The sequence below is a fragment of the Gymnodraco acuticeps genome, unplaced genomic scaffold (assembly GCF_902827175.1).
Source record: "Gymnodraco acuticeps unplaced genomic scaffold, fGymAcu1.1, whole genome shotgun sequence".
NCBI classification, from domain to species: Eukaryota; Metazoa; Chordata; class Actinopteri; order Perciformes; family Bathydraconidae; genus Gymnodraco; species Gymnodraco acuticeps.
Genome location: NW_022992289.1, coordinates 345,688 through 369,462, shown reverse-complemented (window position 1 = coordinate 369,462; position 23,775 = coordinate 345,688). Strand labels below are relative to the sequence as shown.

The 23,775-nt window shown below is 39.1% G+C and overlaps 1 protein-coding gene across 6 annotated transcripts in view; it reads left to right on the top strand.

Moving 5' to 3' along the window:
• Window positions 1–2,656: 2,656 nt before the first annotated feature.
• The window catches only part of LOC117540860 (piezo-type mechanosensitive ion channel component 2), a 111,831-nt gene continuing 90,712 nt past the window's right edge, over window positions 2,657–23,775 (top strand). For 5 of the 6 annotated variants that reach the window (XM_034207762.1, XM_034207764.1, XM_034207763.1 and 2 more), the window contains exons 1-3: window positions 2,657–3,233; window positions 10,870–10,965; window positions 17,734–17,859. In XM_034207762.1, the coding sequence (XP_034063653.1) occupies window positions 3,170–3,233; window positions 10,870–10,965; window positions 17,734–17,859 (286 nt within the window). In that variant the 5' untranslated portion in view covers window positions 2,657–3,169. Of the gene's footprint in view, window positions 3,234–6,925; window positions 7,055–10,869; window positions 10,966–17,733; window positions 17,860–23,775 lie in introns of those variants that run through there. The other variant, XM_034207761.1, reaches the window with a different exon arrangement.

Sequence of the window (23,775 nt, the reverse complement as noted above, 5' to 3'; positions counted from 1 at the left end):
CATCACATTGAGCACATTTTTCTCTGTGAGACTCTGACTGAGATTAAGAATCTCTTTTCCAAGGGACACCTGGCCAAGAAAGGCAGCATCACAAAGAAATATACACAAAAGGAGACAAATCTCAAAAGGAAGCAAAATTAATTTTACACTCAAAATGGTACGTTCCATAACCAGGTAAATACATTTAAAAAGCAAATGCGAGGCAAGTGAACTTTTACCAAAATACATTTGGAAAACCATTTATTTAAAGATTTATGCACCGGGGATTGTAATGTTGAACCTTTAACTACAATAACTACAAAGTAGGCAATACTTTAAGGTACGTTATGTTAAGATAAGATAAGATAACGGCATCTATTGCACGTCTGTCCGTCCTGGGAGAGGGATCCCTCCTCTGTTGCTCTCCCTGAGGTTTCTCCCATTTTTCCTTTTAAACTGTGGGTTTTCTTCGGAAGTTTTTCCTTGTACGATGTGAGGGTCTAAGGACAGAGGGTGTCGTATTGTCATACTGATATTCTGTACAAACTGTGAAGACCACTGAGACAAATGTAACATTTGTGATATTGGGCTATATAAATAAACATTGATTGATTGATTGATATATTATTGATAAGATTTACCTCTATTATTCCCTATGAGATATTGAGGTGTTGAGCAGCAACAGAATAATTAAGACCAAAGGTACACAAAACGACATGCAGTAAAGAACAGGGGTCTGTTACTGCTGTACAACACAAATCATTCCTGTTGCTGATACAGTGTGAGGCAGGTTAGTCGGGAACATCTGACCTGAACCTTCCCTGTGTTCTCTGTGAAACTGGTTTGTACATTTTGCCGATTTGTCAATGACGACCTCTCAAGAATTGGATGAATAATGGATCAAAGGCAAATACTACTTAAGATTCCCATCCATCTGAGGGATTAGATCAGCAGGGCCCGACTTCAAACAGCAGAAACAAATCAAGCGCTGCCATGTTTTGAGGTTGGCTATTGATCATGGCTGGCTGCAGTTCAGGGCCTCGTGGACGGCTGCAGCAGAGCCTCTGTATTTCCAGGGGAAAGTGAGGCTGCAGGGCAGAAAGCGAGCATGTTGATGATCTCTTAAAGTCAGCTTTTCCCTCAGAAGAATTCAGCTGTTTATTTAATTTTTTTAATAAACTAAATCCATTTTGGTGACCACGCCAAACGGTGATTCATCTCAACCCAAAGCAGGACCTCTGCAGCTTTAAGTGTTTTCCACACAGAGGGTCGTTTGGCTCAGTCCTGACGTCTCCTATCATATACATTGTTTTCCTCCTGCCTAATGCACTCCAGAAGACACAGAGGAAACAGCATGAATAATTTCCTTGTCAATAAAGTCATTAAACATACGCATACACGATCGATTTGTTTTTATCATATGTAGTAAATACTTTAAACTTGGCTCCTCCTCTATAGTAAAGAAGGAGTTACACAAGGTCAGCTCCTTGGTTTGTGCTTGAATGTAAACAGCTGTGATAAATAAACATTAGTTACGTGATTTGATATCTGGAAAATAATGCAAAAACTAGTTACAGTCATTTAACTATATATATATATATATATATATGTTCCCTTGTTACAGTATTTTGTGTTCAATGCTCATTTTTTATTATTTTGTTTGTACATTTTAATTGTAATTTATGTTCCAAAGAAAGCAGTAAAACATTGTCATCAAACATCAAAACTGTTATGTAGTAACTACAAACATCTGTAATGTTATTCTAATGAAGAGATTCATAGAAATGTACTTCATGACAACATTTTTTCATAATTTTCTCACTAAATATGTGCATTTTTGCATATAATTCTCTTTATTTTCTTTAAATTACCTGAAAAACCAAATAAAAAAAGAATTAAAACAATGTAAATAAAAACATTGGGTTGCTTTTTACAAAGAGAAAGGTTATTGCTCAAGGAAACTTCAGCAGCGGTCAGAGGGATTAAACTTGTGCACGTTATCCAAAAAACAACGACCACAATGATGCAAATCTCCTTAAATGTCCCCAACATTTTGGACATTGTGGAAATATATCCGAGTGTTCTGGAGTTGAAGTTTGAGTCACAATAGATGTCTGTTTACTCAGCATATTGTTAGATTAGAAATCAGAGAAGATGTTTTTGCTACAATGCTCTGAACTGAAAACGTCTTTGTTAAAACTATTTTATTTTCCTTCCTTCAAGGAGAAATCTGACAGGCCGTGTGTTGTGGTAACAAGGATTACATTGAAGTGGATGTGCTGCTTTGTGCAGATCCAGTAGGTGTCGTTGTTTCTTATGAATGAACAGCTGGACAGACCTGAGGGGATAATCACTTATAAGGCTAGTAACATTTATAAAACCTTCTTGGAGGTTATCGTGGTTGTACAATGTGTATACACCTAAGTATGCAGATTAAATAATGAACTATAGGGAAATAGTTTTGTGAAATAAAAGAAGCTGTGGATTTTGGACACGTTATCTTTTAATACTTGTGGTATTTCTATCCATCTCCCCGTCCCACCTCTTGCTTCCAATTATCCTAGTGGGCTGGACCGGTTCCTAGAAGCAGCCTTCTGATTGGCTGAAGCAGCTGCCAATCACAAACTCGTCCTGTAGCCTCCTGTTGGTGAACACAATCCACACCAGAAGTCAGAAAGTCAAATTTCACCAAGGGGGCAGAAAAGGGAAGGGTGCATTATCCGGTTATATTTCGTGTTTCTGTCACGCTTCACTGACGAAGAGTTACCAGACTTTTTAATATATTGTTAACTTTCTCTTTAATGTGGTTTTAAGGTATACAAAAATCCGGTTAATTGGATTTCAGGACTTCTTGGTTCCTTTTCTCCGGTATTTCTCTGTTTGCGCACCTGAGCCCGCTGCTCAGTTTTGTGCAACATGACTTTGCAACGCGTCTGATAAACTAAAAACTATATCATGGTGACATTACCTATCAGTGACATGCCTGCTGTGGGGAACCTCTGTAAATGTGCAATCTCTCACTGTGGAATAACCAGCGGAGTCCAGGTGTCACCGGGGGAAAGTGATGTGTGCAGGAGTGCCAGTTTGATGTCAGCTGGGGTTTGACAGAGTGCAGGAGTTTGGGATGAAAGAGAAACCTTAAAAAAAGAGACATTTCCCGGCTACTTTTACCTGGATTCAACACCGAACCATGGCTTCTGAGATGGTGTGCGGGCTGGTCTTCAGGCTGCTGCTGCCTCTGTGTCTTGTTGCTGGTGAGTGTTTTCCCCTTTATTCACACTTTTTACGCATCCTAAATTGGCCAATAATGCTCTTAATGTGCCAGGTTAATGAATACCTCTTATACTTTATCGGATCTTATCCTTTTAGAGTAATTAATTAACATTGAAGGAAGGATGTAGCTTATTTTTTAACCTTATGACTGTTTTTTGTGGCAAATTCTCTACTTTTTGGCACTTTTTGAAATAATCTGTCACATTAATTCTAATTCTGAGCTACAATGGTACACACCTGAAGTATATGAGCATGTAAAAACTGAAGAGCAGAAATCAAATGAATGATTGTGTGAACATTGAATAGGCTTTTATAATGATGTGTGATTGACCTCATGATGCTGGAGGTCACAGTTAATATCGTCACTGCTGTGTGCTTTAAAACTGTGACAAAACAAAAGCAATAGATATCACACATTATCTTACAATTAAGAACATTAAAAGAGAGGTGTACCAGCAACACTCTCTACCTGGCTGTCACATTTGATTGGATTTGGTAAAGGAAACACAGCCGACAACACAGTGTCCAGTCACTGCAGAAACAACCTCCATGCTCTCTGCACAGCGTCCATGTCTCAGTTTGTGTGTTCTAGAAATGTAGGATATTAAAATACAGACATATTAAGTGCATCTTTTTTCTCTAACCAAAGTTTGAAATGCAGAAATAATCAAATCACAAACCACTTTGCTATAATAAGAATAAGAACAGAAACTATTCCTCACTATCAGGTTTCCATGTGGGTCAAACAAGGCATCAACTTGCCGTTAGACTGTGTTATTTATATCTAAATAACATTAGATATTAATTTCTGCAGTTTTTTTGTGTGGTTTCTGAGTTTGAATAACCTCCCTAATAACGAATCAATTGTCTTTGAATCGATTGTTTAGCTGCTGACAGTATATCCAGTAAATGAATGTACTGTTTATTCACTTTAAACTTGCCTTGACAGTGTTAGAGCTATGTCATGTTTCCACATTTTGAGATTCAATCAGTGAGTTCTTGGTTTGTTTACTAAGCACTCTACACAGATGAAGTTATTGTTGCTTTGTTAGTCAAAGTTTTGTTTGATTCACTGCAGATTTTGAAGATGACTCACTTGGCAGCTTATTTGGATTTAGAAGTGACTTTTAGCAGCTTTAAACAGAGGGTAGAAGTCTGAGATATTCCTAATTTCACTGATTTAGAGACACACAATCAAAACACTGATTTAGAATGTGTGGCTGGAGGCATGATGGCACCTTGCAGACTCTATTAAATGCAGTTTACTTTGTGTTTTAAGCTGTGATTCTGTGGTAGGCCACAAGTGAAACATGATTAGCGTCTAACTGCCACTGAGGTCCCACTGTGGTGTCTGTGTAAGACTTATGGAGCTGAGGTACTTTTAAAGCTAACAGCATGCTTTCTATAGATAAGACCCACTCAGAGCCGCCATAATGCATCACTTGACAGCCCGACGGCCCCTTTTATTTCCAAAAGCAATCGTGAGGCCATGCATTGTCTCCATTAATTCGTGGAAAGTCGTTTTAACAGTATGAATTAATAATGTGGTTGTGAGGGAGGAAAGAATTGCCTTTCCCTTTTATCGTAAACATACCTTTTAATATTTGATGTTTTTTCAAAGTGCAAATGAGAGCTTGTCATTCACTGCAGCTGTGCACAGAAGAACTGACAGGATGAAGGAAATGTAAAGTGGAAAAAATGGAAAGTATTCAGGAACAGGTTAGGAGATAAAAGCAGCTTACTTCTCTTTCTTGTTTCTGCTTGACAATCAAAAATCTCATCTTATTTAAAAAGGAATTGTTTAGATTTCCATCAATAATCAATAACCATCAACCTGTCAGCTATTCCTTGTTCCATTCTTATTTGTAACACTTGTGGCTGAGATAAATGTTAAGTCTCATTTTTCCGGGTGTAATGTCATGCATTAGACTAGAGGGACAAAACTGAATTTAAAAAAAAAGATTTTTTGGCTTCTCATTGCTGAATAAACAGAGAGGAAACACACTGCAGCACAGCAGATGTTATCCGACTCCAAACATCTCCCTTACTGTATATGTTCTGTAGTGCAATATATGCATGCACACACCCGCTCTTTTCTCATGTCCTATAGTGAAAGACTTGTCTGCTGACGTTACCTAGTCTGTTTCCCTGTTGGCCATCTGACAGCACCTCTTTTGAAAAGCACAGTACTGCTGGGCTGTATGTGTACACAGTCTCATTTACCACACACACACACACACACACACACACACACACACACACACACACACACACACACACACACACACACACACACACACACACACACACACACACACACACACACACACACACACACACACACACACACACACACACACACACACACACACACACACACACACACACACACACACACACACACACACAGCTACAGTTTAGCTGATCAAACAGGATGCTGTTTACGTGTTTACTGGAATAGTTTCGAAGGAGAACACGATTATGAGCATGCCATTTCCCAAATGTCTGATCTGAATTCAAACTCGTGGTGAGACTTTTACAGAGGGATGTGTTGAGTAGAGCTGGTTGAAGCAGATTAAAGCACTGGAGCAAACTGAGGTTGGAGGTGTTATGCAGATGATGGGAACACTACTGGAATCATGATGCTGTCGGTTTCAATTGGGACTTAAAAGACAAAATAGATATGAAAAAACATTTGGTCTTAATCATGCAGAAAGTGACACAAGAAAATGAATCCTCTTCTCTGTGTTCATATTTTTAATGTCACCAATATTTTCCATTTTATAAAAACGTGTTTTTTCCACAGATTGTTAAAAGTGTAATTTGAGAACCATAAGAAAACTCTTAAATATCATATAATCCATCATTTTGTTGGTCCATTGATTCCAATTAAGACTAAAACCATTTGGTGGAGATTAAGTGAGAACCGGTTGAGGTTTAGGTTCTTCATTTGTACGCATAGGAAGATTTGGTTTACAGTTAAAGACAAGGGATTTGTGATACACGTTTTAAAACAAGACAGACAACAAGCACATCTTTAAAAAGAATGACTGCTCTCTAATGTTCTTGTTACACACGTTGTGATGCTCTGGAAAAAATCACATGTATGCTTGAAATGTACTCAACAGTAAATAAAAGTTTACCTAATAATACATCAATTATACTGCTGACGCATATCTTGTTATTCACTTTGGCAGTTTTGGGGCATGTTTTGGAGAATTGGCAGCATTTGGCACCTTCATGATACTTTAGAGAAGAGGTTTTGGTCTTAAAATAATGCTTTAAATCCACCGAAAACCCCCGTCATTTGGTTCAGGTGTAGTTAATATAGTTAAAATATCATAATGTGTCAACAATAGCAACTTAGCTGTTATTGTGTTATTGTTTTACCAAAAAGCTGTGTTCTTTTAAAAGCAAAACAAGTCTGCTTAAAACAGGTACAAATAAGACATATTTTTAATGATAAAAACAGTGGATAATTTGTAGTGACCATGTTAGTTCATGATGAATTGGAAATGGGGGACCCTGATGTAAACAAGACGAAAGTCTTTCTCTGGTCTGCATCCCCTTAACAATTGTATGTTTTGAGCTGTACTGTACCCAATATACAAGCTGTTAATAAACTTTTCAATCAATCAATCAATCAATCAATCAATCAATCAATTAGTTCAGTCTGTTGACCAACATGGCAAACCAAGTTTCCAGAGGTAAACAAAAGGAAAGATAATTCATTAAAAATTCAGCCGTGTGAAACCAACATTCAGGATGAAGGACAAGAGATACACGAAGAAGAGTCACGGATGTAAGTAAATGTTTTCTAAAGGACTAATTGTTTCACATTTCAGTTATGCGTTAGTCGTCTGAAATATAAAAATGAACACCTAACTGTAGCCTAAATAAATATTAATGTGTCAAATGACAAGTTTAATCAAAAACATAATAATCGTCCTCTTGCTCAATTTAATACACTTATGTTGCTATGCTATACTTTATACTAAAATACTATACAATAAAACAGCCTCATGTAAACTATTTCTCTTATGACAACTAGCTTATGCTAGCTAATGTTAGCTTAGTTGACGTTAGCACATTTCAGTAGGCTTCTTTCCTACTTGTGCTTCTATTTTGAAATAATACTGTAGCTATAATATTTACCATTATACTGTAAGCTTAATGTTTGGTACTTCTTTATTTGTTAGTAACACCACATGGCTCTGATAAATGAGTTAGCACTAGCTTCTAGTGTCAGTTAGTTAGCTAGTATGGCTAGTGAGTATTTAGCTAATAAACAAACAAACGTCTTATCTTCGAATAGACTTAAATGGACTAAAAGCTGCCTCAGAAGTTATTGTCTTATTATTATTTACCTTTGTTTTTAAGGATCTATCAACTACTCATTTATACATTTCTGAAAGCTGTTAAACTCTGCACAGTGGTGGGTATACTTGGGTATACTTTATGTTCTTCAGTGCTGCTTAAATTCCTCTGTTATCACCCAGTGCTTTCTCTGGCCAGGCACCACATCTCCTTATCTTCTATCATTTATGTTTTCATGCTCAAACTTTGAAATCAATTGGCTTTAACTTCACATTTAAGACTGCCTTGCTCTCATGTGTTTAGGCTTTGTTTGGCTGTAATAACAGCTTTTGATGGGAGAGACAAAAGCCTGATTCAGACTAGATGTGGAGGTTTTCAGTAATCTGATGTCTGAAAACAACGGCAGTTTATTTTCATTCCTTGTGTAAAAATCCTCAGATGGTGAGTCATACAGCGAAGGCAAATGGTCAGGAAGACTGCGGTCAAGTATCTGCAGGGTAACAGTGGGAGCAGAGTCATGCAGATACGAATAGATTATCTGTAAAGATACACAAGGCCTTCTTTAGATTTGTAACTGAACAGATGAATAATGTTAGCAGCAGGCTCTGGGCTACCAACTTGGGCAGGTTTGGAGCTAATTTAATGCTAGATAAAATTAAGTGGGTGTGGAAAGAAATGTTGCAGTGAGTTTGTCCAAAAAGTAAAGATTATGATCATTCCCACTAGAAACTTAAGTTGTAAAAGTTCCCCATCTAATATGTTTGAAAAGAAAACAACTAAAGATAATGATAAAGTATGATGATAAAGTGTTTTATTATGGTGTTATATTGACGATTGGACCATCATGCATATCAAGCATTCGTGCATACTTGAAACCTAATCACATCATATGTAAGTGTTTTTTTCTCAAAGATGATAGCCCTCCATAACATTTATTGACTTTTGTTAGTTTTCATTGGTCCGTATCAGAGCACAGAGAAAACCTGAAGGTTCACTTACCGTAGAGCTCCAGCTAGGGAGAAGTCGGAGCCAAGTCAAATGTCAATGAATAGCTCCATTGAGTGTGCAAAGATAAATAAAAGCTCAATTTTCAGCAGTTAAGTGTACATTTTCAGTAGATCAAGACAAGTAGCAGCCCAGACGGGCCGATCTCTGCGACTGTGACGGTAACTCACGCAGCCGACCTGGTTGTAAACTTTGTGCTTGTTGATTTAACCGCTTAGAGAAATTTGTGAGGTCAGAATGTGTGCCCGCATTTTCTACAAGGTTACTGTGTGCTTCCCTCCATTCCCTGGATACCTCCTGATCTAAAAATGTTCAAAGAAATGTCAGACAGGAAGGGACTTATCACATTTTTGCTGTAGGATTCTGAAAACCTAAAATACTCTAGGTTGTAAATGTGAAATATTAAATGATTTTACATCTCCGGTTGTTAAAAAAAAAAAAACTCAGGTTGTGCTTTCTGCATAGGCTTCAGCGGGGAAATGGGGTAAGTGTTTAGTACAATGTGGTTCATTTTAGACGCGTTAATTGATGTTCAGTCACCGGGTTATGTAAGCCGTTTAACTGGTAAAAGAGCAGATGGTCACTCTCTGGGAAATGAGGTGTGTTAAGGATCAATACGTCAATTAATGGTTTTTTTAAGTCATGTTTGCACTTATGTGTTTAAACTTTCATCATGTGCTTAAAATACTTCCTACATGTGTCTCAATTTTGTGTGTGTGGTCTAGCATTACTATACTTGTGGGGACCTAAATCTGTTTACACAGTTACGTGTGGGGACACGCCTCCCTTATGGGGACAAATTGGAGGTCCCCATGAGGGGAATCATTCATTTTAGGGTGAAGACTTGGTTAGGGTAAGGTTAAGGGTTAGGGTTAGGCATGTGTTGGTTATGGTTAAGGTTAGGATAAGTCTCCAGGAAATGCATGCAAGTCAATGTAATGTCCCCTGAAGTGATGTACTGTGTGTGTGTGTGTGTGTGTGTGTGTGTGTGTGTGTGTGTGTGTGTGTGTGTGGTGTGTGTGTGTGTGTGTGTGTGTGTGTGTGTGTGTGTGTGTGTGTGTGTGTGTGTGTGTGTGTGTGTGTGTGTGTGTGTGTGTGTGTGTGTGTGTGTGTGTGTGTGTGTGTGTGTGTGTGTGTGTGTGTGTGTGTGTGTGTGTGTGTGTGGTTTTTGGGAAAGGGTGAGTGTGTGGAGTTGCATAATAAAATGTCAAGTGGAGGGACATAATCCTAAATACTGAAACAATGCATTAAATCAACAAGCTTTGTTCATTATAGATTAGATCAACCCAAAGATATGCAATTTACAATGAAATAAAGCTGAGAACAATTGGCAAATCCTTCCATTTGAGAAGCGCAACATGTTTTGCAACAAATATCCAAACAGTTTCTTAAATAATTATTTGATTGATTTTCTAATTGTTTCAGTTTTTAAGGAAACAATAATGCTATGTTGTCATTTGAAACAAGTAGTGACTTAAGCACTGAGGTAACTGTTTATTTGAGTGTCTTTATTAAATCAACAATCATCGATGACATAAATTAAAGTGAACAAAAGTTCCAGGGAAAAATAAGTAAAAGTTTAAATGAATCAACATCAAATCTCTATGTAGGTCTTGATCTAAAATACTTATACCAAGTACATAATTATTTTCAGACACTGGTCGTCACATTTCAAACTCTTCACGCTGCATGTGGATGAGTTTCCTTTTTATACCTGTTTTCCAAACTCAGAGGTCCAACATGTGTATTAAACATCTGGTGCCTGAAGCCACTCTGTTACAACACTTTTAGACATCTTGTTCTTGCTGATTTGTCGATTTGGTAATAATGCTCACAGTCCATTAGGTACCATGAGATTCTTGCTAAATGAATTCTTCCCGTATGATATATAAAGCTGCAGCACTAAAGAGCAGAGAGAGGCTCATTTAGTTAATTGTCCATCGTAACACCCAATGGTGATTATTGATCCTCATTTTGTGATGCAGACCAGATGAACAGATTCGGAGGCTGGTGAGAAAGTGTTAAAGGAACGATCTGGCTTTAATGACCGCAAGCAGCTTTTCTACACCAGGAACATTTTAATACGCTTCACCACATGTTTCTCTTAAATCTGTTGATTTCAATGACGACTCCTGATCAGGCAGCTTGTTACACCTCTGCCAGCTTCTGGAGTTTATTTACTGTTAAACGTTACGGGATGCACGCAAAGCATTCATGACACGGTAGAGTTTGTGGATGTTAAATGGATTGATTTGGGGTTTAATCTGTATCTTTGTGTCCTTTTTGTTCCTGCAGCTTGCCTGTTCAGGTACAATGGCCTGTCCTTCGTCTACCTCATCTATCTCCTTCTTATCCCACTCTTCGCGGAGCCCACAAGCACAACAATGCAAGGTGAGCTCTTCAGTTCAACTCTCTTTGATACTTTGACACATCGATGGCGGCTTGGGCTTCGTCCATCGCCTGGAGACGCTTGTCTGTTTCCCAAAAAGCCTCCAGTTTGACTTGCGTTTTTGTTCTCTGTAATGTAAACCAGCCCTTCTCGAGGGGACTTGAATTTCCTTGAGATGAGGATAGATTTGGCACATAGTTCAGCCCATGAAAGGTAATATCGGTTAGTGCGGGTAGGAGTCCATCTGTGAAAATATAAAATGATCCACAAGCCAACAAGATCTGAGATAGGAAGACGTGATCCATCAGGGTCAGATCTAACGTCCACTAAATGATAATTAACATTTTAGGCTTTGAGTTGGTTTATTTTGACAGATAATGTCCATCAAAATGATAACATACTAAACAAACAAGCTATGCTGTTGGAGAAAAAGTTGAGATGAAGTCTGTTTTTGATAATGGCTGACCACTTTTATTATTACACAGGGATATAAAAGTTGCTCCTAAGGCTTCACTGATTCCTTAGATGGGTTTATTTCACAACAGCATGATCTGCCTGCTTTTGACAAGTGGTATTAGTTAATTCAGACAATGATATTTGGTAGTTTGGTTTAGATCAGTAAAAATGGAAACCATCTTTAAAGCGGGCGAACGATCTTCCACGACTCTTCAGCGGCGCCTTGTCCTCTAAAGAAATATACTGTAAATCACAGGCTGAGGTTTATGAGAGCGAGGTGACTGCTCTCCTTACGGGTGATGGATGTGGGATTGCGGTCGCCTTTATTCATTCCACTCACATAATGTGGGTTTCTGTAGGAGACCACATGCAGTGTTTAATTATACATAAACCTATATTGGCGGCGGGAACAACATCGAGTCCGAAGAGCCGTCTGTGCTCGTCTCCAGCTGAAATAACAGTCAGGAAGAAGAGGAGAAAGTGGACCACTTACACTCTCATCAATAGTTAAAGAGAGAAGTCTTCGAGTAAAGCTCAAGCGTTCATGTGTGTCTGATAGCTGTTGACTTCAAACGTGGGTCAACCTTTAGTGGTTACTCATTAGTGTAAAACATGAAACCTAAGTGTCCGGTCTCTCCATTTAAGATAATGCAGTGTTGTGCTTTAAGATACTTCAACACCAACAACACTCTGACTGCAATGAACTAAGGCAGCTGGGTTGTAAGACTTAATATTTAAAGTTCATTTACTGACTATTTAGATTTAAGTAGTTGAAAGTATACAATTGCAACATGAGGTTTTGCTTCATGGGTAGATTTGACTAATCTATATTTATCTTTTATTTTTTACATCATGTTAAAATGGTTTGGTGTGCAAACAACATTTTCAATATGTTTAAATTAAAGGGCCCATGTCATGCTTTTCTGGTTATTACCCGTCCCCTTTTGTGTTATGAAGGTTTTTCTGCATGTGAACGTTCTGCAGAGTCAAAAACCCTCAAAGTACACCCTGTAGCGAGTAAAACTCTAACACAGAAAAGACCTGTCTATGCTGCCCCAGAACGCCTTGTTGGAGATGTCTCTTTTTCCATTTGTTTCTTCCGGGAACCACATGACGTCATGCGGTTCCCGGAACATAAATGGACCAATCCGCGGAGCTCCTCACACACCAGGACCTTTAGCATACATTTTCAACTAACAGGGAGTCCCATTGACTTGCATAGAGCTCCCTGGTTGGTAATAGACGAGTTGGGATGGCGGAGAAATGCTCTCCGCAGACCCATTCTCACAGCGTTATAAACCTTTTTCTTACTCAATATCAAGCCACACTTATTGTTTTTACTTCGGCTGTGAGTGTTTGTGTGTGCTCAGGATGAGTTTAGCTTGTTCTCGCTGTATCGCCGACCCGGAAACCACACCAGTAAGCCAGCTCACTGAGCGGCGAGCCTCGCAACGTCCCGACCAATCAGAGCACACTGGGCTCACTAGGAGCTCCAGCACGCCGTTTAGGACAGAGAGTGAATACCGGCGAATACACATACTATACAGAGATGCTGTGAGAAACCAATGTGAGTTTGGAAAATTGCACATTATAAATCTATTCTAGTAGACCTCAACAATGGAATTATGATCAGGAGAAATGGCCATGACATGGGACCTTTAAATTAATTGAATCTCCAAGAAGGCACCAGGTTCACACACCTTTTGATAAAACAGACTGCTTAACAATAAATCAAGTGTCCGTTAAAGTTAATATTATTATCAAAGATTCAGTATTTACAACTAAACAAAGTTACCCAAAGTTAAATTGATTATTTTAATAATGAAATAATAATAAGTATTGTAAAAGAACCAATAACATCTCATCAAAGCTGTTTTTGTGTGAGGACGTTTCAATGAGCAAGATCTTATTCACAGGATTACTTTTGACTGAATATGAAATGATTGGAAACTATAATTGTATTGGATACATATTTTTGCTATATTCTTGAATGAAAAAGGGATTTAATTTAGCTGCCACACCAGTTTATAGAATTAGAAGTACTGTAACAACTGGATGTGGTTGAGGATGATTGTCATTGCTTTGCCAACATTTATTCGTTCTGTTTCATTATCAACTGTCTGTTTAACGTCAGGACTGTATACATCTAGGTTTAAAGTAATTACTACACTGTGGTTTTAATTGGGCTATTTAATGGTCATAATCTTGAGTAGCTAATGAGAATTTGAGAGTTACTGTACAGTAATTGTTCACTTAATTAATGTACAGAAACCACCAACAATACACACTGACAATGAACTCACAAAAACACAGATTTGATCCAGATGTCATTGTGCCGAAAAGAGACACTTGAATAGTTTTAGAGAGAGATATGTTTGCTTTTTTCTTCATTTTGATGGTCTGTTTCATTTTGTCTGTTGTGATTGAAAATTAAGTTAAACCAAATGTATGACATGAATAATTCATTAGATGAATTTTGCTTTAAAAAGCCACAACAGTGCGCTGTGCCCAAGGATATGTCAGTAAACAAGACTCCAATCCTCACAAGACAGAAAGTCTCTTATGCCACTGGCTGCTGTTGTTTGGGATGTACTCTCTAATGTCATGAGTTTTTGGCTCCACAAGCCCTTGAAGGCATCCAACTCTCAGTGGAGGTGAACAAACGGCTGCTCTCATATGGGCAGCGGGCGTTTAAGAGCCTTTCCAGTACAGTAGGTGCTATATGCCTCGTTGAAAAGGCACCAAGATGACAATTTCCCTTTGGGGAGTCTTTTAGTCTTGTTGCATGAATTTATATAAATATTTGATGTTACGGATGATTGATCAGGTTTATGTTTAAGCTAGTAGACTTCTAACAGAGGGTGTCTGGATTAAACGCATCACTTAGTTTTGCTTTTCCTTAAATCTATTTTTATGACACCTTTTTTAAGACACAACTTTCTACCCTTTTTTGTCTGAATGACATCCGTGCCAAGCGTACTCAAGCAAGTAAAATGGGCAGTACCACAGTGTGGAAGTACTTGCATTAAAAATCTTTTTTAAATAAAAAGACATAAGTATTCTCATCAAAATGTAAGGGGGGCTGCCCGATAGCTCAGTTTTTAGCATATGCAGTGTCCGACCTTTACCACTGTTTCTCTCAATAAAGAAACTTAAAAAAACATACCTAAAGGTAACCAAGAGTAAAATAAGTAATTATGGCAAAATGCCCTATTACAGAAAACACACACCCGGGGGGGGGGGGGGGGGGGGGGGGTCGCAACAGCGGTAATTAAAGTTTAAAAGGTCTCAAAAATGCTACAACTACTGTCACAAACTGGATGAATGTGAAGTATTTTGTTAAAGGAGGATGAAAGTGTAATTTAAGGAGCACTATTGGAGTGACTTTGATGGTTATTGGACTCAGGATTAATTCATTTGGATTCCCGCTGTATGAAGAAATTAAAGGACGGCGCAAGTGGAAATAATTCACAAAGGGATTAAACTGTTAAAACACATGCTCAAAGTAAGCCGGATTTTGCCGATGTGTTTATGTGGATTCAAAAGTCGTAAATAATCTACAAAAGAAAACCAAGCTCCGAACCTGGGGGAATAGAGCCTTCTCCATCGCTGCCCCCACCCTCTGGAACTCCCTCCCACAACACATCAGAGACTGCACTGACCCCCCCACTTTCAAAACACTGACCAAAACACACCTCTTCAGACTGGCTTTTAATCTGTGAATTATGCTGTATTGCTGTTTTAATAACTTTTAAATTCTATTTTATCATGTTTTATCACCACTGTAAAGGGTCTTTGAGCACCTGGAAAAGCGCTTTGAAATGCAATGTATTATTATTATTAAAATGGAGGAGACCGATCTGATCGGAGCAACTGTGACAAATAATCCAACTGAAACCGGCATGGACAATGACTATGTTTTAAAAACTGCGCTTATCCAGACAAGCCTGGTTTGGACACTTTACGGGCAGAAGAAACATTTCTATTAAAGAAAGAATTATACATTTCTGTTTCATTTCTTTTTATGCCTTTAATACTAACTTGAATTTTTATTCAAATAAATAAATAAATAATTTTTTATATTTTATTGTAATGTAGAGACAAGGCTTTTAGTGACAATCATGTATTGCGTTACAATTATGTGCGCCCCCAGGTTGGGAACCACTGCTTTACACCATATAATGTAGTTATTCATAATGTGTTTGTGTTTTGTAATAATTTGTTATAATAACTTATCACTAAAGCTGGAGTAGCAGAAAAAGTACTTATTGTAGTGGAGTAGAAGATAAAGTAGCATAACAATGGTCCCTTATAGTTGTGTACAGTGTTTGAGTTTATTTAATTAGTTACACCCATCCCTGCTGGCAAAGTATTCTAAAAAAAACACATATGATCGCGTTGAGATTCAAAACATTTAATTGGCCCTCCCTGACGTATGATTTGGCAACAGCATGTGGTTAAATCAGGTCCAAATGTTGGTCCAAGCTGAACAATGCCCTCTGTTTTGGACGCCTGTAAAAAGGACTCATGAGACGGCGTTTTGAGACTGAATCATGAAGCTCGAGGACCGTTGGGCAAGTGGACGGTGGCTGTCACACAACAAAAATGCTGTTTTACAAATAGGAAAAACGGGAAGCGGAGCCAAAGCTTTTGTTTTGTCCAGAGACATCGGACCAATTTGGACGGAGAAGCTCGCTAAGTCCTCGTACCTCCGTATTTACAAGCCTTCCCTTCCCTCTTTGTGAAAGCCCAGGGAGTTAACAATGGGAAATTAGCACAAATTGTTTTCACTTCAACATTTAATTTGCCTGCAATGGTCTGTTGTTGCACACATTTGATAAGGTTAGCCCTCGATGGCTCAAGGCTAAGCAGAAGTGCTTCCCCTTAGCCAGGATATTGTGCAACACACTACAGTAAAACCGTGCTCCCCGCTAAGATGCAGTAAATGTAATGAGATGGAGATGTTGCCCTGGAGAAGGAATAGACCAAACTGTGCAGATATGCAGTACAATATATTCTTAAGGCTTATAAGGAACATCATTTCATTTCTTCATCAAAGTAGAGAAGTCCCATAAAGTTTGTTTCTACCCTGAGGATGAAAACGTATCTACCCAAACAACAGGGGGGGGTCTGATGAATCCTACAGTAGAGAATTATCACCATAACAACTACCGAGATTATCCCAAATACCTGTAGGTGCACTATAAAATAAGCATCTGTTGCACATGTGTGGCAGCTCCTCACCCTGCGTACCCTCGCTCCCAGGATCCTGATGTCCTCTGACAGCTGTATTCTTTACCTACATTAAACACAGACCCAGGGTCAGTTACTCCGTCGTACAGTGTCTGTCGCTCTTCTGGTCATTTCCCGCGAACACAAAACCCCACCATAAAGAATAAAATGTGCGAATACTCCTATGATGAATAAGAGAGATTAAGAGGTGTTGTCATCCTCAAGGAGGTTTATTTGAAATAACCTTTGCTTTATAGTCATTTTCACAGCTTTTAACCAGGAACATTTAATTAAAAAGTGAACTTAGGCCATGAAACTGATTCACCAGCACTTACAACGGTATGACTTGCTTGAAGCGAATATATCTGCACTTTCTTTGTTGTGCGAAGTTTGAATCTTTATGGTTTTTGCACTTATTGTAAGTCGCCTTGGATAATATGTCAGCCAACTGAAAATCCTCTCCCAGTCACCTCCACCTTCAAATCAACTCCAGGCTTCATCACTCTACAATATATAAAAAAGGCGCTTCTTAAAGGTGGGGTAGGTCATTTAGGAGAAACCAGCTCGAGTGCGCTAGAATTTGAAAATACACAGCCGGAAGAAATCTGCCACTTCCTTACAGAGCCCCTCCTCCAACACACACGAACGCACACATGACCAATGAGGGCACGAGATAAGTTTGTGCACAGATGGAAGGCTGACAGGCAGGTAGGCCGTCCAGTTACTTTAGCCGGGCCGGCTCAGATGATTGGTCGTGCTTTTTACAGAGCCACGGCTTCCAGAGATGACATTTTTGATAGATGATATTCATTGCTATCGGGATGTTAAGAGCATTCCATGGAATATAACAAAAAGTGTATCTCGAGCCGGTTTCTCAAACGTACCTACCCCACCTTTAATGTTGCACAACTCCAAAAATATTAAATCTGCAGTCCTCTCTCTGTGTCTAGCGAAAAACAAATGCTCAGCAAAGAGAGGTTTTTCTGGGTTGCCGTGCATGAGCGGCAGAACTGACATGTGGAAATCCTTAAAGTGAGTGTTGTTGTTGGTGAACTCACTGTATCTCCTCTCCTCCTCTCCAGGCCACACAGGGCGTCTGCTGCAGTCCCTCTGCTTCACCAGCATGTCTTTCGTGCTGCTCCACATCATCTATCAGATTACCGTCAACAGCCTCCTGGCCGGGAAGTCCATCAGCCCCAACTTCAACTGTGAGTAGAGCACACTGCAGCCTCTATGTGCGCGGCTCTGAAGGTGCTGTGAATGCTGAAAGTCAAACACCTCACAGCAGGTCAATACGGATAAAGGTGCAGAATGGATTTGACTTATTTCTGTTTGCAGACCTTTTGAAAGACATACAAAAAGACACTTGTATGTTTTAGAAAAGTCAATAGACAACATCAACATCCAGACTCAACCCTTATATTACCTTACCTTATTATTATATAGAACAGAATGGTTTTAATAAATACATTTATATGTAGGATTTGACACCTACTGTCAGGTCTAGTAGTGTGACATGATGTAATAAGTGAAATAAAGATGGACACACTGAATGAGAGCAGTAGTCCGTTTCATGTAGATAATTAATTTGCATAGAGCAGAATATTACATGGTAATACACAATGATTAGGGGATTAATACTTATCTTAGTTTTATTTATTTTATTTTTAATTATTTATTTATTTCAATTTATTTTTTATTACATGTTTTAATGTTTTTTTAATATTTTTGTATTATATATATATAATTTCTATCTTTGAAATATTTAATTCTAAAATGGAGCAAGTGTTACAAAACCCTAATTTCCCCTGGGATAAATCTAGTATTTTAATTCTGAAATACTTGATACACGACAAAATATAAACCAGATCCTCTAACCCTCTTTCCCCGTGCAGTAGGAGCACCCGGTAGTACTGCAGCCATTAAAACCTGTGGGTGGCATTTTACAAGGTGTGTGTGTGTGTGTGGGTGTGATAAAAAAAAATTGCATTGCAACTTGATGGATGTTCAGCCCCTTCTAAAATTGGATTTATAACTGCGAAGGAATAGAGGAAGTTGCTTCCTAGATACAGTGTGTTTTTATTCAAATGAATGCATTTGACGTTAATTGGACCATATTGTCCTTTAATGGTATCTGTGTGGACCTTCTTGCAGTGATTAGGATGGTCTGCTGCGACTGCCTTATCAACATAGTTCCATTCACTGTAATAGAAAATGATAATTGCGGGGAGGTAAATGTTTTCCTTGGCAAAGGCTTTGCTAGATATTTATTACTGAAAAACAGAGAATAACTGACCTTTTTTTCAACTTCAGCTTCATTATTGCCGTCACTCTTAACGGCTTACTCTTATTGGAGAAAACAAAAGCAGCCCAAACTGACACAGAGGTACCATAGTCTCAGAGCGTGGGTACTCTTCTTAAAAGAACTGCTAATAAGCTGCAATGTAGCTCAGAATCAAGTTTCAGGGCTATAAGCTTTATATGAGATTTGTAACCTTAAAGTGGACCTATCATGCTATATTTGAAACATATATTGTAGGGCCATACCTATATAAAACATGTCTGTGAAGTGTTTTTTTCAAAATACCAAACAGATCATGCATTTTAGCCATGCCTCATTTCGCTCTATTTGCTCTATTCCAGCCCTGTCTTCACAAGGGCTGATTCTGTGGCAAATGAGCTGTAGCTGACCACGCCCCCCTGCAAAGGAGGGGCGCGAGGCACGAGCGTCATGTTACCATGCTGTTACCATGGTGTTACCATGCTGTTACCATGGTGTTACCATGCTGTTACCATGCCACGCAACCTCTCATTCCCCTGATAGGTGGAGAGTTGTCCATATAGGCGGAGCACCCCGTTTCTGACGTCAGAACAATTTCAAATCTGGATCAGTCTGTATCAGATCCGTTGCAGCCCCGTTTTTAGAGATTTGGGTATGGAGGAAAAGAGAGAGGGTTGTGTTTTCTGACACTTGGTGAGTTCCCTGACCGGGGACACATATTCATGTATAAAAGACATACAAAAGTGCATTTTGCATGATAGGTCCCCTTTTAATATAGCAGCAAACAACTACATGCTATGTAAAGATATCGTAGAGTATCGTCTCTTTCTGAGCAGTGAGTGTCGTCATTTGAGCTCCTCTGACCTCTTACACAGCATTTTAAAAGTAAGATAGCAGAGTGCGCTCCAAAGCATCAAACTTGAACAAAATTGTGTTTTTAAAAAAATGTTTTAGCTAGTGTTGGCAAGATAGCTAGCAAGCTAATCATTTGGATACATGGACTTGGGTCACTTGGCAAATCTTTTTTGCAGCTAACGACATAAATTAAAGACAAATATTTCCTTATTATGTCATGAAAAACTCTCCATTGTCAATGCAGCATTACATTTAATTTACATTTTCTAAATTTGTAGCAGACAGGGTTGGACAGTTGCCACAAAGTCCCATGAGTACAAACAGTTTGAGGCGGTCCAAACAAGAATCCCCTCCTCTATATACCTGACAAGTTGATCACTCCAGGAACTCATGTAAGATTAAAACAGTGAGATCTTTACTAATTTGGCCACATGTTCACGACTTGTATCTCGTCCCTCTCACAGGCTGCTTTTTAGCTTAAACTCTGACATGTGCTATCAATGCAGTCTCAATAGTCGGTAAATCACCAGAGGGTGTAGAAACTGAGTCAAGACATGCTCCATTTGCAGGAAAAGCTACATGTTGGTCTCTACTAACGCTTCACAATTTCTAGAAATATTCTCACCCTTATTGAATTTTGTCACACCGTAAAGATTTATGAATCCAACACATTCCTTTAAAGTAATTAGCTCCCTTGTGCCTTATGGCGACATAAAAAAGGCATTCTTTGGCCAGTAAAGAAAACAATGTAAGCGTCTGACGCAGCGTTGGAAGGTGTTAACAGTTGGCCGTGAGCTTCTCATGAAACTCTGTATCAAACTGTAAACATTTGAATGTGTCTAGACGGGACAAACCCTGACCGTGTTTTGTGATTACTTGTTTCTTTCTAATGGAGGTAGTTTTGCACCGTGGAAGTCCAGCCAGCTTTGCTCAGAAGGCAGAACGACTTTATCGCCTCAGGGAGAAACAAACAATCCATTAAGAGAGGGCAGACTAAATATTTACACCAGCAAATCTTTATTAGTGAAGTATTTATCCATCCATCCATCCATCATACATACATACATTGTGAAACATATTCATTAGGGGTGTAACGGTTCACAGAAGTCACGGTTCGGTTCGTACCTCGGTTTGGAGGTCACGGTTCGGTACAACAAGAAAAAGCAAAAAAAAAAGTCCCAAATGCATAATTCCAGGTTTGTTGTTATTTATGTTTGAACAGTAGTGCAAGTTTCAGTTTAAAAATAAAGAACTCTTTTTTGAATAATTAACTGTATTAAACAGTTAAAAACAAACCATACACAGTACACTCAGATGGCCATATTATCTATAATGGCTGATGTCAAACAAAAAGGTTTCATCTAGCTGTAAAGCTAAAAAGAATGTCTTGAAAATGTGACATCATAAATAATAAGAAAGTGTTTCAAGAGCGCAAAGTCGTTGAAAAACATATGCCAAAAGCTTTATTTTGGTCTCACGGCTTTCATGTCTATTGGTTTATAAAAACAGCGCGGATCAGCTGTTGAACTGCTGTTGTCTTTTGCATGTAAACGGTCTGCAAAGTCAAAACCCTCAAAGTACACCCTGTAGCGAGTAAAACTCTAACACAGTCTATGCTGCCCCAAAACACCTCGTTGGAGATTTCTCATTTTCCATTGTTTACTTCCTGGGTTCTGTGACGTGTGAACACCCAAATCAACAACACATGACCGGATTGGGCCAAATGGACCAATCCGCGGAGCACCTCACACACCAGGATCCCTTGGCTAACTAATCAGGGAGTCCCTGAACGCTGGTAATTCTCACAGCGTTATAAACCTTTTTCTTTCTCAATATCAAGCCACACTTATTGTTTTTACTTCGGCTGTGAGTGTTTGTGTGTGCTCAGGATGAGTTTTGCTTGTTCTCGCTGTATCGCCGACCTGGAAACCTGTCCGCTCCTCGCAGCAACGAGCCTCGCAACGTCCCGACCAATCAGAGCACACTGGGCTCACAGGGAGGGGGGGCAGGAGCTCCAACAAGCCGTTTAGGACAGAGAGTGAATACACATACTATACAGAGATGCTGTATGAGAAACCAATGTGACTTTGGAAAATTGCACAATTGAAATCTATTCTAGTAGACCTCAACAATGGAATTATGATCAGTAGAAATGGCCATGACGCACCTTTAATTGAAAAATCATGAAATGTCTGTTTTATGATTTAAACTAAGTAACAGCATGTGTAAGGCACTTTGCTGACTTCACCACTGTAATGGTTTGTATACATAGTGTTGGATTTTACTTCCTGAAGTTAATGTCATTCTATTTTTATTTTTGGAGGACAGGAATCATTAATCCTCGTCCCCTGGATCACCTTTATTCTGGGTAAATACCTTATCTCTGATTTCTATGTCTGGCATTTAGCGCCTCAACACCCTTTTCCTTCTGGCAGCCAAGTATAAACAAGGAGTCCTCGTTCTGCGCTGAGGCGGTTATCCTCCCTCCTGATAGCTTCATATAATTTCCTCTATTCTTCGCAGCCAAATACACCATTAGAGCAGTAAACTGAGTTGAGTATGAATGAGTAAACCTTTCCAACAAAGCTAACACCTCCAGCTGTTGGAGCGGGTCAGTGACCGGTCGCCAGATGAGTCAAAGCCGGCTTTCTTTGGAGTGATTCCTCTGTGCTGACTCGACATTAAGGGCATTGTTTTAACCGTCAAAGAGCGCCAGATACCAAAATCCTTCCTGTGATTGTCTTCTCTCTTTGCAGTCATTGTTCTCAGTGGCTACCCCCACCCATCTGCAGATAAAGAAGGTTGAAACAATCCAAAAAGACAGGATTTGAAAGCTTTATTTGGCTCTTATCTGCTTGCGATATATATTTCAGCAGCTCATAAAGAGTAACAGCCGGTGGAATTAGTGTTTTGTCACCAGTTTCTTGGGAATAGTCTTCGTTAAGTCCCTTTGTTGACCTTAACCGCCCGCCGTATCCACACATATCCTGCCCACCATTCCCCAAATGTGAGACATTTTCCAAATTCTCTAAGCATACCAATTGTGTGATTACAGTCATGACGTGCTGAAATGTCGGCGCAGCAAATCAGCAGTCTCTGTGGAAAAGGGCAACAACCGGTATTACGCTCCAGAGATGGAGGGGAGAGTGCGAAGCAGTGCCGTGTTGAGAGGTTAACGGCCCAGCAAGTACAAAGGCTGTTTTATGATGCTCACATAAAGTCGGAGGACAGGTATTTTTGGTGCTCAGCTGGGGTGGAAAGCGGCCTCGCCTCAATGCGCAGAAAGTCTCACACTCTTTTCCAGAAGTATCCACGCTGAGTCCAGGCTGTGTTATACAATATTCCTCCTCTATGGATCTGGCCTGGGTTAACCTCAGCGTTCCTCGTGTATGTTATCGGTTTCCTCTTTTTTCCTCAGTTTGGGCTGCGTGAAGTTAGGTGTTGCAGATGTTTGGACTTTCTGTATGAGAGTGTGTTTGGTCGCTAGCAGAAGAGTTTATATTTGAAGATGTTAATGAGGCATTAAGTCATCAATGACCTTTGTGGGTGTTTATTAGTTACAACAACATCAGTGGACCTTATCTGCTCCTGTAAAAGTATCTGGCACAACTCTAACCACTTCCTGTTAGGGTTATTTATAAATGACACAGTTAATAAATCCAGAGCCCCAAGATAAATATAAACCCAGCACAACTGTCCCTCATTTTCCAATTCTGGAGACTTTAGTTCCCATCTCTTAAATGCATCCTCGACGCCCCTACAACACTTCACCACTTATGCACTTAGAAGCTACTCTTTTGACATCTTTGCCTTTATTGGTTGCATGTTTTTATGCAGTGGGAGCTTCACAAACACTCTTGTTGTGGCTGAATGTAACTGTTTTATGTAGTTTTGATTAAACAGTGGTCATTCACATTTGAAAGGGTTCTTAAAGTAAATTGGAGCACACCAAAGTCCACTTTAATCAAATACAACGTCATTTTCCAAA